Source organism: Zeus faber (assembly GCF_960531495.2).
Source record: "Zeus faber genome assembly, chromosome: 8".
NCBI classification, from domain to species: domain Eukaryota; kingdom Metazoa; phylum Chordata; class Actinopteri; order Zeiformes; family Zeidae; genus Zeus; species Zeus faber.
The window spans coordinates 12,318,089-12,334,830 of NC_137195.1; the positions used below are offsets into that span (position 1 = coordinate 12,318,089).

Below are 16,742 nucleotides of genomic sequence, written 5' to 3' on the forward strand. Positions count from 1 at the left end.
CAGTGTATTGCTTGGGTTCTACCAATAGAGTTAAAATGGATCACTGACAAAGCACTGCAGTGAGTTCAATTACAATGATCTTTATTCTGAGCACAACACAAAATAACAAAACATAAAAACATTAACGTAAAGTCCATATGTCCTCCTCACACCTTCACTGTAACCAGACCAATGACACGTTTCCATGGAGACATCTTTTCTATTCCGATTGGTCCATTTGTTCCCATGACAGTCAGTCATTGTCAAGGTGTGTTCACCTGGTGAAGGAGCGGACATGTCTGCCCCTCCCACCACCACTTCCTCCCCCGCCGCTGAATTTGCTCCCCTGAGATCCTCTTCCTCCTCCTCCTCCTCCTCCTCCTCCTCCTCCTCCTCCTCCTCCTCCACCACCCCCACCACCCCCACCACCACCCCCACCCCCACCTCCACCGCCACCGCCACCTCCACCGCCACCTCCACCTCCAGCGCTCAGCCAAGACAGGCCCGTGCCCCCTCGGCCTCGGGGGACACGGTCTCTTGGAGCCAGACGATATGCCCCTGGAAGGGGGGGGGGGGGGGGGGGGGGATAGAAACATGTTAAATTTGGACAAGATTCATATTCACTCATTCCTTCTCTCGCAGATTGAGCATCTGTGCTTGTGTACCTGCAGGAGGCTGTCGGGAAGGCAAAGGGCCACGAGTGAAATTGCTCTGGCCTCCCCGGGGTTCACTGTAGGTTCCTCTGTGAGTGACAGCAGGCAACTGGCCGCTCCACGATGAACCGCGACCTCCCTCTCTGCGAGCATAGTTACCTAGGGCGAGACAAAGTGAAGCATGAGCGGCCTCTATTGGGCAACTCAGAGATAGCTTCTAACCGTGGGTTTTCCAACAAATAAAACCCATTTATAGCACATATAGACACATATAGATCGTACATACCGGACAACAGAATGCCTTTGGGCTGCGGTGGAGTGAAGAAGCGAGTCTGGCTGTGGAAGGTGGCTCTGCCCCTGTTCCCAGTAAAGAGGCCCCTGGTGGGGGGTTTGGGGGAGCTCTTCGGGAGCCGCTTGGGCGGCAGAAGTCCCAGAGGAGTGGTAATGTCCTTGAACTCTGCCGCCACAAAGTCATCCACGTGCATGCTGGGAGGACGGGAGGTGTTCTGCTTGCGCTGGCGGAATATGTCGTGTGGTCGGCAGAGGCCTTGTCCAAAGCCTCCACGACCTCCCCGCCCGCGGGGGGCAGCCATGATGTGGGCTCTCTTGGCAGGTTCCACGTAATCCGACTTACCACTGCAGCCACACACAAAAACAAAAGGTTCTCCATAATGACTAGATAATCATGATTAGCTCAGATATAGTTTGTTTTACTGTATAGTAATACAATTGAAATGCATAGAGTTGACGAAACACATTTTGCAGAGTTTCCACCCACGCAGGCAAGTGAGCGTTACCTTGTGATGAATGTTTCATGCTTGTGTTTGCCTAGTCTGAAGCCTTTGGGAGCCTTGGCGTGACCGGGAGACGATGGCTCAGACAGGAAGGAGCGCTCAAGCTCGGCCTTCAGATCCAGCCCTGGGCAGCATTGCTGGGCCAGACCCACCAGGTCCACTTTGACCTGCCGCACACGCGTTGGGCTTGGGTCAGTCTTTAGGAATTAGGCTTGTGTGTGAATGTGTGCCAGGTTAAAAATACATACCATATCCAGCTCTGCCTCCATGTCATCAGTGTGGAAGGGAGAGAACCACAGAGCCTTCAGCTGCTCGTCCAGGGCCTCTGACAGAATGAACACCGTCCTAGAGAAAGAATACACACCGTCAGGCCTAGTTAACTGTAATTACTACCATGTCATTTACATGTGGCGAGTACATAGAAAAAAAAACGTTTCTGATGATGCACCTTCTTATTTATGGTTTCAGTATTCCACTGGCACTTTGCTTTTTCTATTTTCAGTTATTTTTCACCTGTGATTGAACTGGGCCATAAGTGTCTCAGGCGCCGGCAATGTGGGCTCAGAATCAGCTGCTGGCATCGTGTCTGAGGCGGCTGCCATGGCCTGCTTCAGAAAAATCACGTTCTCCAATATGGTCTCCAACGAGTCATCCTCCTTACACAGCTTCTACACACACACAGACACACAGACACACACACACACACACACACACACACACACACACACACACACACACACGTACAGTGAGGCGGACGATAAAGCAGCTTGAACTACACCCAATAAAAATGTGTTTCTTACCGAAATTTGTTTTTCCAGAATAAGCAGCGGATGAGAGTCAGAATCCTCCCACTGGAGCAGATCTTTCATCTCTGAGCCCACCAGAGTTAATGACCGGGGGGGAGGTGTAAAGATGGGCTCCTCCCCTGGTCCCTGGCCCACCTCACAACAACCCTGAAGCAAGAAAAAAAAAAATCATTTAAGAGAATGTTTCAGATCTTATAGCTCACAACTCTGTAAGGTTTAAACACACAATATTGTTACCATCAACATGATATAACATACTGTTATAATATTTGTTAGGAGCTGTTGTTTTATATGGTACAGGTTATTGCTAAAATTATTGGACTGGTGTGTTCCTGACGGTGCCCACCAGTGAGTCTGTGTGGAGTATTTGTCGGAGGAAGTCAAGGAGAGCGGAGAGCAGCTCGGCAGAGTCTTTATTGAAAGAGAACGCCTGCCTCTTGAAAAGAGAACACAGGGCTGTACCGTGCTTCTTCAGGGCACTGAGGGAAAGAAAATAACCAACGTTAAGTCATATTGATGTAGGCCAGAAGACAGTACATCTCCAAAATAACGGCTGTAGTATTGATAAAGGGAATCGAATTTAGGGCTGGACGATCTCGACAAAATCTAAGATCGTGTGTCAAGTAGTTACACAAAAACATCCAGTTTTTACTAAATTAAATCGTAAATCTTTCTCTATAAGATTATATTATATATAACTATAATATAATCACGAGATTTGCATATAGAGCAAAAGGCACGGGGGGAGCAGTTGCCCCATTGCCTCTTGGACCCCATGGTGCTCTTTTTATCAGACAATTTTTTTTAAGTGTGAATGGGCATCGAGGGAGCAGATAGCCTTGGGAAAGATATATTCATGAGGACCGTGTCCTTGGCGCACCTACGATGTGCGCACAGAGGAGCGCAGATCATGGGCGTCCAGATGTGCATCATCGGGGCACCTATGATCAGCGCGCCGCCGCGCTGCTCCGTTTGCCCAGAGCGGCAAAAACTTCTGAGCACCGGCCCCTCAAAGTCTCTGTATTCCTGCCGGATAATTAAAATTTTTTGAAATTGTCTGTCATCAATGTCCATTGCGATCGATGGAGTTGAATGCCGATAGATTATTTAATTGTAAATCTGCCCAAGCCGAGTTGTAATATCTAATATCACAACATCTATATTATATAGATATATCACCCAGCAGTAATCAGCATTATAAGCCACTTACCATTTGATGTGATAGAGTCCGTAGTCATGCTCTGTGAGGAACATCAAGGTTCTGATGCAGCTCAGAATGAGGACGGCGCTGCTCTCTGAATTCCCCAGAACCTCCAGAAAGGCATTGCACACGGAGGACATCATCTCCCGCCCGGGAAGCGAATTGGCCAGCTGTTCTACCTCTGACATGCAGCCTTCACCAGGAGAAGACACCACCAGGGAGATGTCCTGAGGGACACGGATGGTGTTTATTTTGGGTCTTTCACTTTGTATGTGTGTGTGGGGGTGTGTACGCCGCTTACCTGGTCACACAGTGACTGCAGCATGGTTCCTACCAGTTCACTGCAGTTCTGCTGCTGTAGAACATGGTCTGTTGCTGGAGCCAGCAGGGAGAGCAGTACGGGGAAGAGTTCACCTAATTGTTCCTCTCCCGGAACAGAGCCAGACAGCAGGTGTAACACGGCGCTCTTACAAGACCTTTGGGACACCAGAGCGTCCAGTAGAGAGAGCAGACGCAACACCTGTGCCCAGCACACCACTTTACCCTCCACCCTGAAACACACAAACACCAAAAGTCAGAAACAGTTAGAAAAGGTAATAATTACTCGAGTGCACAGATTTTAGTTGGTGTAGGGCTGGGCGACAAAACGATCTAGATAATTTTCATGACAAAATCTTCTACGACAACGCTGATTAATTTATGAGATTTATTTTTGATACAGTTTCTTGAGTCCCTTTTCCTCTACCTACAAAAACGCGACACGAACAACCAATCGTACAGCACAGAAACAGCAGAGAATGTGTAGTTGAGCTAAAGGACACTTTTCCAGGGGTGTCCACGTATGAATCCCATAGTGAGAATTGCAGTTGAATCTCAAGAGTCGTCGTGCCAATCCATTATGCACATATTACTGTATATTACACATTTTATCAAACATGAAGTCTGACCAGCGTTGGGGTCCAGAAGCACCGGGGCTTCCTACGCTCTCACACCAGCCGCAGCACTCTACTCCCCGCTGTGCACTGCCTGCACACCGGGAATGAGGCCCCGGGAGCTGGCGCAGTGGGTCTTTCCCAAACACCAACTTCAACCCGAACTCAACCTCCTCCCAACCCGAGCCCAACACGGCCCCCATCCCCGCAAAAGGATGATGATTATATTATATACTTAAATGTATCAAATATATATTTATATCTTATTTTTTATTTATTTTATTTATTTATCTCTTTTTTGTTTACATATTTATTATTTTATTTTAGTTATTCAGTGTTTAATGTAAAGCCATGAACGGTAAATTGAGTATTATTATTACTGTTAAATATATATTGTGATAATTATTGACATGACATTGACATGATCAATATAAAAAACATAGTGATAATTGTGATATTTTTGGCCATATCGCCCAGCCCGAAGTTGGTGTACAAATTAGTATTGAAAAATTCCTTTGCTGAGAAATGATCGTGGTCCTTCAATGTTTCTGTCTAAATGGATGACCCAAAACTGAAAATAATATGCTAATTTGTGCTTATCAAATGCATTTAGCTTTTCTCTTTATTATTATTATTACTATTATTATCTCACATGATCATAAATGTATGTTGCACTCACGGCTGCAGCTCCTCCAGCAGCAGCTCCATCAGAGACTTCATAATCAGGGTGGCGGTGGGTGAGGACAAGTCTGCCAGCTGGACACACACCCTCCTCAGCATGGCCAGCAGTGGAGGGCAGCTGGTGCCGCACACACACCTCAGAGCCTCAGCAAACACCTTCCACTGTGCACGCATGTGCATGCTCCACAGCTTCCGGGTGTTCAGGGCTACAGCCACATCCTGCACTGAAATCACCTGCGAAAGAAGCATAACCATGATGATGTAAATAATGGAAACTCAGAGATGCTCATGGTAGGATTAAAGATGGAGGAAATATTGCAGGTTCATGGGTTTTACAAATATTAACAGGTAATTTATGATGCAACTCTATAAAGGACAAAAATACACAGTAGCAGTTAATAATAAAATGCTTTATTGTATTTTCCACAGCATTATGTGGAATAAATAAAACAGATAAGCTTATATTAAGAAAAAAGCCCCAATAAATGAGGTTGGGTTAAGTAGGTGCATTTAGGTGCAAGTTTACTGGACACCACACATACAAACAACACGCTATCTTGGTATTGGACACACAGGGATGAAAATGGTAGTAACCTTATTGTCTGAAACATGGTAAGATAGACAGAAAGTCATTTCCCCTAAAAATGGAGTATATGTTTGATACTATAGTATAAAATGGTACACTAGTACAGAGAACAGTTGGTGATGATGACAGGAATATCATATAGAGCTGGGGTACCTGTGTGCTCTGCATGGGCAGTGGGAGAGGAAGCAGCTCAGACAGCAGCGTGAGACCAGAGAACAGACCCTCGGGGGCTTTCAGCAGCGAGCCCAAAACCTCCTTCAGCATCAACGACCAGGTGTTACTAGCCAGAGTTTCCTCTGTGTGTGTCACCTACAAGGAAAAACATACAACACAAATTATTACACAATTATGACAACTGGCGACAGTTACGTTTGACAGTGACTGCACTTCAGTGTAGTCTTATTACATAATCCCCTGATTGCAATTATTTGCGAGAAGCGAGATCATTTTGTTGAATTTTGAGATTACAAATCATATCCATCCAAATTTAAAGGAAATCTTAAAAAGGTGCTAGAAATGTTGCAACAAACAGAATGAAGGAATTTGGTGTGTTTCATTAGTTGAGGGGAGGGAAATAGCTGTCTACCCAAGTCTTTATGATCCAAGCCAATAAATGCCTCATAAGGTGGATAAGGAGTATTACTACATTATTATAGACTTATACTATGACAGAGACATGAAATGAAAAAAGATTAAATCACAATTATATGTATGACAATTAACCACCAACAACATTTTTCAGACGGTAATAGGCCATCACTGACCCTGTCAGACTGAACGAACAAGAAAAAGAATCATCGTTCACGCTGAAGGATTTTGTCCCGTGGAACATTTTTTGTTGTCTGGAACTGCCAAAAGACAGCGAAAACTTGTGTGTGGGCCTTCAGTGGTAACTGCGAACACAGATATACACCCAAAGCCAAGCACGCACCTGTTCGCTGACACCTTGTGTGAAGGTGAGCAGGATGTCGACGATGAGCGCCTGAACCCTCGTCTCCTCACCGTCGAGGCGGCCCGACGCCGGGACAGAACACACGATCATGTGCAGCATCACCAGCACGTTGGCCACACGCGTGTCTCTGAACTGGAAGGCCCCGCCGCGGAGCAGCTCCGTCAGCATGGTGCGCAGCAGTCGCAGTGTGTTGACGCACACGCTCAGGATGACACAGCGCTGTGGCGTGGGGCTCATGTGACCGTGCACGCGCCACGGCTGGAGCAGCACGGTGCACATCTTCTGGAGGAGGCGCACGCATGTGTCCAGACCCTCGCCCGAGAAGAGCTGCACCCCGGCGAGGCTCCACTTCAGGTCCCGCTGGTGACCTGCAGAGAAATAAAGAAAGACACTTGAGCTACACTTCAGGATCTCCGCCTGAACGTTACAAGCTGACATTATAATCATGGGCAAAACCAGCACCTGCTTAGAACAACACCCCCGAACACCCTCCTGATGACATCCTTCTCCCGTTCTCCCTCCTTTATTGCCATTGCTATCACTGGAAGAGGGCACCTGCCAAATCGCTGTTCCACTTTTCCTAAATTATGTTTTGTAGATACATGTCGTCTGATGTTTCTATGTTTATGTTTTTCAAGGTTCATGTTGTTGTTTATTTCTATGTTTATTTGTCTCCCCCGTGCTGATTCTCCCCCTCTTGTGGACATAATGATGATTAGTTGTTTATAGACCAAACATGGTAAGCTCATTCAGAAGGGGTAGTGGCGGTGTTGTGTAACAAAAAAGCTGTGCGTTTATCACCCCACAGGTCATCCAAAGGACAGAATTATTGCAAGCAGTTCTTGATGATTAAAAAATGAATGAAGAGTTGCATCGCAGGTTAAGAAGTTGAACTGAACACTTGGAGACTAACTCTGTCCTAGATGCAATGGCATATGAATAATCTGTGTTGTATGCCAAGCATGCTGACAGCACAGGTTTAAAAATAAATAAATAAACAAACAGATAAATGAATGAATGAATGAATGAATGAATGAATGCATGAATAAATGAATGAATGAATAAATCAAAATCGCGGGCAATTTATAAATAAAGCTAACAATTTAATTAGAAAGTACAACATTCATGGACCATGGTTCAATATTTCCCGGAAAACCTGCTAGTAATTTTACTCCCTTTCTGCAAATAAAATGAGAACTGTTGGTTGTAGGTACACAAGCTTAAAGGATAGGTTCGCAATTCTTCAACCCAGGCCTTATTGAAATGTTGGTTCCCAGAAATTTTGCTCAGTGCTTTACTACTGAGAAAAGCCTTGCCGCTCTGCTACAGCTTCTCATTGTGCTTAAATGCAGTTAGATGCATTCTAATGAGGCTTGGGTTGAAAAATAGAATTCTGAGCAGTGAGGGAACTGTATTCTGACCTTCGATTGCTGGTGGTGGGCAGGCGATGTGGCAGAGGACCCTCAGAGCTGTCACCATCCCAGTTCCTTCCGCAGTCAACACATTTTCTACATTCTAAAAACGAGCAAAAACAACTTCAGAAAGACACAGCAGGGGCATATTTGCATACAGAAAGCATTGCCAATTTGTAACATTACAGGTTAATGTTTACTTTTTGTTCAGACATGTTAAAGCACTTTGAAGCATCCTGGTGGCTTTTGAGATGTGTAATGAAAGCCTTCAGCCATATTCTTTCAACATTTGCAGTCCCTCAGTCGTGGTGTCTCTAAGCGGTGTTTGGGTGAGACTGGTCAAAATGCAACCCCTCGTTTTTGTTAAGATGTAGTTGGGAGATCTGTGTGTGCCTAGACACAAGCATAACCAACAGAGCCCACTCAAATGCTGTTTTAGGTTAATATAGTTGGAATCATGTATATGAGATAACATTATTTTCAACCTGCCCTTACACCTCTGCAACAAAGAGGCTTAATTGTACAAATTTAGTTCGATTTCATGAACATCATTAACTAATATCTTAGAGATGTCAAGTGCACTGCAATTGATTCCGCTGTAAATTTTATTTATACTACTATATATTGTCATTTACATTTGGTGCATGAAGATGTGGTCTGTTTGATGAATGCAAAGAAATAAACCAAATGGTGAGATACATACATCTAACTATATGCAGTTACAAAGCTGACATAATCAACAAAGCACAAATTAGGTCTCATCAGTATAAATTGTGATTTGAGCCTACCTGCTTGATGTATTCTACCAGGGTCGGAATGCTGCCGATCTCAAATCGAAGTTTCTCAAGAGGCTCCAGCCATTTACCTAGCTCTAAAATACAATGTAAAATCCATAATCAAAAGTCAATCACAAAAGTAAGTGCACACACACACACACACACACACACACACACACACACACACACACACACACACACACACACACACACACACACACACACACACAATTTATATACATATATGTTTAGCACTTACCCTGTAATTTGGCATTTGTGTCATCTGCCTTGGCCAAGGCGAGGAGCGGAGAAGCATACTGCTCCATCATACGCAGGTCATTGGAGCTCTGCACCACCAGTAAAACCAGCATACAGGCATAGTTGTATGTAACAGCCTTGCGGGCCTTAGTCTCACTGATGTGGGAGTAAATGATGCAAACAACTTGGTTAATAGTTACGAGCAACACACAAAGAGGTAGATACAAATATGAAATAAACACAGGCACACAGACAGAGTCAAATTCAGTTTAGGTTGCGGGCCGGATTGGTCAAAATGTGACTTCATGCATGACAGATTACTTTTTGGTGAACTATGATTGGAAGTCTGAGCGTGCACGCGCACATTCTCGTGCAGCCCACTCAGATACTCTTTTGCAATAATATTAAAAAAACAAAAAACATACTGCACTAGCCACCAAAGGAAGTGGACATGGTCTGGCCTTTTTTCGTCTTCGTCTGGAATAAACTAAGCTAAACTGAACTTAAATTGATTCAGCTCTATTGATGATTCATATTTATTGCAGACATATAAATCATTACCAACTAAGACAAGACTATTAAAAAATTGGCCTGTTTACGTATTCTTGACAACCAGGGTGTGGAGTCTCACCCTTGTCCGTCTTTGCTGTGGTGCTGTAGTAGGGTGGCCAGACATGACATGTTGTTTTCCAGGCTGAAAACGTGGGCCACAGCACTGCGGCCTGTCTGCGTGAAGGTGATCAGATAGAGGGCGTGGAGTGTGCCCAGCACGTCTGCATTGTCCCCCTCCTCCAGTCCCACGCCGCCCTCGCCTCCCGTAGCTACGTGACTCATGAGCTCGGACACACCCTGGAGAGCGTGCAGCGCCTGCATGAGCCACACCCCCAAGCCGTCTTCCCCCAGCCCGGGCCCCGTGAAACTCCCCTCTCCCCCCGTGGGAGCCGCTTCCTCACCCTCCGCCTCGGCCACAGCTGCGAGCAGGCGTAGCAGCAGGCCAGTGGGGGCGGGTTGAGCCAGCATGAAGAGCAGGCCAGCCTGTGTGAGAGATAGGAAGCGGAGCAGCTCCCTAACGGCTTGAATGACGCCAAAGTGTCCGGACGCTGCTGCGTTTGAAAGCACCACTGTTGTACTTTCCAGGAAATGGCAAGCGTGCATGTATCTGGCAGGAGGAGAAAACTTCTGTCACAACAACCCCATTTATGAAGTAGCACTTCACAATTGAATTGCGTTTTTTGTTCATTAAATGCCACTGCTATAAGATTATAATACTGTAATGACACATGTCTACCTATTGCAGAGGAAATACCTTGAAATAAGTAAATGAAAATGTGGGTAGACAGTTAATATAACTGAACGTAACTGATAGAAATGCAACTAATTCTCAACATAATTATTGCAGCATTCGGAACACTCGTTTAAAATTCCCCTTAAATCTGGATGGAAGATGAGGGTGGAATCTAATGACCGTACAAAATGACCGCAATGAAGTGATTATCTAATAATTACCTGTATAGTGTGGGGTATGGATCGTCCCTCTCTTGTGGCCCAGTTATCCTGGCGTTCGTGGGGAAGGCCTTCCCGGGAGGCTGTACCATTATGTGAGGTGCAGTCTCTAGAAGGTGATGTAGCTCTTCGAGAACTCCTGCCAACCTATCTAGTTCTGCCTCGCTGACAGGGGAAGTGCTCAGGGACGGCTCGTCCTCCATCGGGCTCTCACCATCATCCAGCTCCTCCTGAGGGATAATTCATATTTTGTTTACAAAATACAATCCTGGTGATATTGTTTGGACAGTTTAGATGTATTTGGAAAAATAAAAAAAGATGAATACTCAAATATTGCAATTCCTGTGACACACAGAATGCATATATGCACTGATTAGATATGATTATTTCTACACTGCTACTAGTTTTATGATTACGTTTTTATTCTTGCCAATTCGAGGAAAAAAACAAAACAAAAGAAATTATTGCATTGCAATTTTTGAGGAAATCAAACATTTCTGGTCACAACAATCACAAAAAAATCTTTAGAGTGTGTATACCTGCTGAGGCTCAGTCCATGCTGCAGCTGTACGTTGGAGGTCAGTGAGGACCTCGTAGACGTGACTTTTTTGCTGTATGGCATTGCCAGCTGTTACAACCCTTACAGTTTCTTCACGCAAGAACAGCTGGACTAAACGCTGCAAGGGACAAATCTGGGTATCAGTTCAGTGGTAATAACTTGAGTAGAAATATTAAACTATTATATTCATATTTTGTATTCTATGTCTGAGGTAGACGTGTCAAACAGTAGTGTCAAAATTATTCAAAATAAAGTCACAAATGTGCTCAGACTAACCTGATAACCACTCTTCTCCCCTCCCCCTGTGTGCAGAAAAGCCTCTACACCAGCTGGGGCACTAGTGAGGGCATCCAAAAGTTTGAGGATACACAGCTTCAGCGTAGAGGAGACATGATCCCTGTGAAGCAGCTCTAGCAGCATGCCGAGGGCTCCGTCCTGCAGCAGCGCTGAAAGGCCCTGTGGGGACTCTGCCAAGCAGGAAGCCAGCTTGGCAGCGGCTTTCAGCTGCCTGAGGTTCAGGGCGATGGGCTGTGTTAGCGCAACATCCATACTGAGGCCCTGAAGAGCCCACCGCACTAAGGTTGCTAGAGCGTCCTCCCATGCCCCTTCTCCCTGTCCAATCAGAAAGCCCAGTCCTTTAGCCAGCAGTCCTGGCGCCTGTTCGAGGGCTGTGACCCAGCGTGCATCTCTGTCCTCTCCTATGGCCACTAGCAGCTCTCTCAGTTGTGTGACAACATCGGTCACATCCTCGCCTCCAGGCCCTTCTGTACCGCCAGGGTCCCTGGGCTCCTCCATGGTGGCCTTCTCCAGCTGGCTGTCAAAGCGTGTCTTGTACGGAGGTGTGAAGTACAGCAGTGGTCTGAGTTCTCGCTCGTAGGGGTCGTACTGGACAGGTGGCACGGATGCAAGGTCTTCGGGAGTGTAGTCCATGTCAAAGCTGGGAAGTTTGAAGCTACCGTTATCCAAATCGTCCTCATCACTGGAGATTTGCTCATAGCCATCATCACCTGCCGGTGCAGAGAACAGAGGAAAGAGCAGTTAAGACACAGTTAATGTGTGTGTTCTGGGCCTTTTAAACTGAGGTTTAATGAATAAGAGCTACAGAACAACCTCCCTTCTTGCTCACTCTCCAATGGGTATGGCGACAGGTCTACTCACACAGATGCAGCACCACATGCAGGGTTAGTTAGTTCAAGACAAATAATGTTGCAACAATACAAGCAGCGGTGGCAATGGCTACAAGGTTCTATTCGGCTGCTGGTAATAGGTTGTGAATCCTGATCATTCAGCCTTGAGGTGGCCTGGGGGGGGTGGCAGATGTAGGGCTGAAGGTTCCAACATGCACGCTCTTTGACAGTTGCCCTATCCCAATCCAACCCTCTTTCCTTGTCCCATTTGGAAGTGACGTGGGCAGACTGCGTCGGGCAGGTTGGCAAGATGGGAAGCGCTTGCAATGAGTATGGCGTTTCTAGTTTGCTCTCTATTTGGAACGGGCCATCTACTGGTTTTACATGGGAACTACCCTACCTTCCTCCATCTCCTCTTCCTCGCCCTCACCCTCATCTTCCTCCTCTTCTTCCTCCTCTTCATCCTCCTGAACACTCCCCTCGGTTCTTGCATCCTCCTCCTCCTCCTGCTCCTCTTCTTCGTCATCCCCCTCTTCCTCCGGCTCACCGTCAGAGTATGGTTCTTCAGCAGGCAGCGACCTTTCAGGCGACACGGCTTCCAGGTAATCCACACGTCCCTCACAGGGCTCAGCTTTGGCTACACCAACTGGAAGAGGCATAGCACAGACCAGAAGGTTGTTTGCAAACATAGGAGCAGGAACATGTAGCCTATATAAAATGAACAAAACGGCTGAAGAACATAAATTTGGCGATTTATAAAAGGTAATAAAAAAGGTAAAAACTTTTTTCCTGATTAAGCTATATTTTGGTTGTGATGGACTCATCAGTACCATAGTCGATACTGAAAAATTTAACAGATGGAATTTTAACTAGAAACACTTTTTTTTTTAATTTTTATTTAACTTTTTTATAAATCAAATAGAATATCATATTAACCGTCACTAATCCAGAACTTTCATAGCGCACAAAAATCCTGACCTGTGACAGGGACCTGCTCCTCTTCATCGTCATCTGGGGGTGGAGGGCCGGGTGGGGTGCGTGGCCCCCGGGGAGCCGGTCTGGGCGGGCTTCCATTGTACTGGTCATCCTTCTCCCATTCTGAGATGAACAGGGATCAATGTTGGAAGGAGATGAGGCACAAACAAGGCAAACAAGAGGCCAGGAAACATAGTCATGAAACATTTACATTTCTCCTGTTAGGTTACTGGTGAACTGGATTGTGTCAGTAATATTTGAAGGAATCGAGGCCTACCTTGTTTTACCACCCTCTTGGGTCCGCTCTGTTGTTGGGGGGGTGGGGGGGGTGGTGGGGGTGGTGAGTTTTGGTCATACCCATGCGAACGCTCAGCTGTTCCATACACTGCTAATGTCAGGCTGGTGTACCAGCCACGTAGCACTAGGCCATCTGTGTTCACCTATAAACCGAAACAAGTTAAAATTCAAGAGATTATTTGTTACATACATATACATAGGGTCATTCATATACAGTATGCAGTGAAATGTCATGACACCCGCACATGCAATTATTTACTGTTCTAGAGAAAAGGTATCGGTATCATTAGCAGTTCCTTGAACACAAATGACTCACTTACCTTTCCACTTGGCCTGAAGACTATGGACTTGTTCTCATCATATTCCAAACTAAGGGAAAGGGAAGATGGGACTCATTAGTAATATGCTGCAGAAAATAAAAACAAGTAGGGCATATTGACTACAAGCACTGACCTATGGAAAAAGGAGACACGGCTAACCACATCTGCATGGGGTATTTGAAATTAAATCATGTGATGCAAGTGAGAGTGAATTGTGTTGGCTTCAAGTAAATATGCAAATATTAACAAATAACAATATGCTGTTTCCATTTTCTGAAGTTTCAGGTCATGACGATACAAGTATGTGTCTGATTAATACCTTTCATGGACACAAAAACCTAAGTAGCTTGTGTTTAAACATTCTACCACTAGGGTGTTTCTCCTTGGAAGATTGGGGTGTATTTGATCCCTTTGGGCTACTGTGTAGGGGATGTGCATGTTGGCAGTTTATATTCTCAAGAGACCAGCTAGCAAATGAACAATGATACTTGCACACACACAACACTGGTTCTCCTTGTGAGAAAAAGCAGATAAAAGACTCCACCCATACTGGTTCAACAGGTGAGACAGATGCCTTTTATATACTTGCGAGATCTGTAAAAGTCCAGCCCAAATCCGGGAACCACAAAGAGAATGTGTCAGAGTGGGTGGGAGAGATAAAGGATAAAAAGGTAAAAGAGAGGAGGAGAGAAGTCTGACCTGCCTAGCCTGTGGAAGGTGGGGCTGTTGGGTTTGGCAACATTGTTGAAGAACAACTCAAGCTGGAAAGCATGAGGGGATGTCTCCCTGAAAACATATAATTGTTGTTATTATTACTATAATTAAAAACAGAGTAAAACTGAAAACAACAGATCACTCAGGACAATATTTCTATTAAATCAAGATTAGAATGCTTCATGGGTGAGTTAGGTTGTGCATCTTGACAGAGAGCCGCAAGAAGTCTCAGATAAAATGTATCAAATACCACTCTGTCAGTAACCATCAGAGCAATTTTGACAAAAGCACAATGCATGACAGACGGTGAGCTTCTATATTACTTATAAACACATATTGAATTTACAGCAAGAACAAGAATTGATTTGAAACCACTTCCACATTGTTAAATTCACCAGAATTAATAAGACTGCAATTATGTCTAGGTGGATGCATCTCAAATAGCCATGTGCTTCTTTTACGTTTTTGATAAGCTTTCAATAAGAAATGATGAGGTTTGAATTTGATTATCAACAGTGTGGACATCTGTGGATCCAGAAATGAAGCAAATGGAATATTCTGAGTGTGACTGATCTTTGGCCTAGTAGGAAAACAGAATCCTACATAGGCCTGGTAAATAATATTGTAACATTATGTGGCGGGCCAAGGGGGCGTGGTCAAGCCGCGGCTGCAGACAGGCGCTGCAGGCTCCCATCGCGGGGCCGCTGAGCCGCTGCAGATCGGGCGAATCATCGGAGGGACTTCGCTGATTCTTCTGATCCCAAAACCAGGATGTAATATATGGTTGTTGTCCCCGCAGGGAGGACCGGTATGCTTGCGGGACATGGTAGGACCGGGCGAGACAAGCCCGCTATCCAAGCCGCCCGACACCTCACGGCGGGAGCGCCGTTAAGCACAGATCTAACAGACTATTTTCATACTGGCCTGTGAGCCTTTAATTTATCGTTTTGGATCACAAGCCACGTTTTGTTTAAAAGACTGTGAATAAAAACACAGCAACTGGTGCTGTTTTGCCTCCGCCTGCCTCCTCTTCCTCATTCCCTGGCCCTGCACCAGAACACACGTCTTCACATATATATACAAATCAATAAACGAATCTATAATTAATCAGTCCAATAAGGAAAATTATGCAGTTGAATCGTTAAAAATCCCAATGATACCAAGCCTTGCACACATACAGATATAACTTTAATATGGTTTATGTGTGTGGTTTACCCAAATGCTCTGCTATCTGGTAAGCTGCTGTGCGCTTTGATTCCAGGCGGAATGATCCGCACCTCTGTGATAAGGACCCCGGATGGGAACCGCACCACATCAATATTGGTCAGCTGTGAAACATATGTCATAAATAACAAAAAATGAATGCGTTCAACACAAGTTTTTTGACACATTATTATTGTCGTAAAAATGTGCCACATTGTAATTTATTTTGAACACTGTCATTTCTCCTTAAGTAAAACGATATGAGTACTTTGTCTTAAATGAGCTTAAAATTAAAACGCTAAAATCTACTTAACTATTTTTTTCCTTGTAAATACAAAAGCACCCGATTACAGCAACTCAGTACTTGTATTTAGTTAATTTCTAACACTGAAAACAAACAGCAAATTATACATGAATAAACACCCAATACAAGCGCAACCCCTCAATATTTTAAAGACAAAAAAAAATCAATACCAACATCAGATTAGCTTTCAAAAGGACAAACGTTCAAGTGAGTCTGAAGCAAATGCGTCCATTGAAATGAGCATCACCTTTAATACGAGATTGCTAGCCAGCCATACGGAGATGCATAACAGATAATAACCGTCCGTTTTAAATTCAGGATAACACGTATCACTGAAGTAGTTATATTGCGATGAGGTGGGGAATTTAATAAGAAAAGCTTTGATATAAACATACTAGCATTACTAGCGTTAGCCTGGCAAGCTAACATCACTAGCGAGGAAGTTGGGCATAGCTGCAGAACTGTTCTTCATGCGGACTAAAACAGCGACTAAAATTAATCGTGTGGTTTGTTTGTCGTTGGGTTTTTGTTATCCACAAAACGTGTATATTTACTACGGCGTGTGGGGATTCCGGGGCGTTACCTCTGCGCTCTGGTGTTTAAATGTGTCAATAAAAAGAAGCTCCGTTGAAGCGTCCCCCGCCATCGCTGTCCTTCCCGGAGGTAAACTTCCGGAATGGCGACTGGCGACGACCACTTCCGGAGCAAAG

General features: G+C 45.0%; 1 protein-coding gene across 2 annotated transcripts; it reads right to left on the bottom strand.

Moving 5' to 3' along the window:
• Positions 1–148: 148 nt before the first annotated feature.
• virma (vir like m6A methyltransferase associated) lies at positions 149–16,696 on the bottom strand. 2 transcript variants are annotated; one of them, XM_080006079.1, is made up of 27 exons: positions 16,616–16,696; positions 15,741–15,853; positions 14,511–14,597; positions 13,812–13,860; positions 13,472–13,499; positions 13,198–13,317; positions 12,620–12,865; positions 11,369–12,099; positions 11,073–11,210; positions 10,537–10,763; positions 9,662–10,189; positions 9,032–9,186; positions 8,785–8,867; positions 8,006–8,099; positions 6,564–6,952; positions 5,786–5,941; positions 5,045–5,280; positions 3,735–3,984; positions 3,443–3,660; positions 2,579–2,711; positions 2,227–2,379; positions 1,940–2,094; positions 1,675–1,771; positions 1,430–1,593; positions 919–1,268; positions 645–791; positions 149–537 (listed from the first exon to the last, which is right to left on the bottom strand). In XM_080006079.1, exons 1-27 carry the CDS (start codon positions 16,676–16,678, stop codon positions 254–256), a joined length of 5,394 nt encoding a protein of 1,797 aa, XP_079862205.1. In that variant the 5' UTR covers positions 16,679–16,696; the 3' UTR covers positions 149–253. The 2 variants fall into 2 exon arrangements, with proteins under 2 accessions (XP_079862205.1, XP_079862204.1); XM_080006078.1 differs by having other exon boundaries at positions 13,472–13,634.
• Between the last annotated feature and the right edge of the window lie 46 nt (positions 16,697–16,742).

Bases quoted from the DNA above. Each gene is read 5' to 3' on its own strand.
- virma (XM_080006078.1), bottom strand. From the start codon at position 16,678: ATGGCGGGGGACGCTTCAACGGAGCTTCTTTTTATTGACACATTTAAA. The intron at 10,764-11,072 runs GTATACACACTC...ATTATCCCTCAG, and splicing joins CATGGACTGAGCCTCAGCAG to GAGGAGCTGGATGATGGTGA. The intron at 2,095-2,226 runs GTAAGAAACACA...GTGTGTGTGTAG, and splicing joins TTCTGGAAAAACAAATTTCG to AAGCTGTGTAAGGAGGATGA.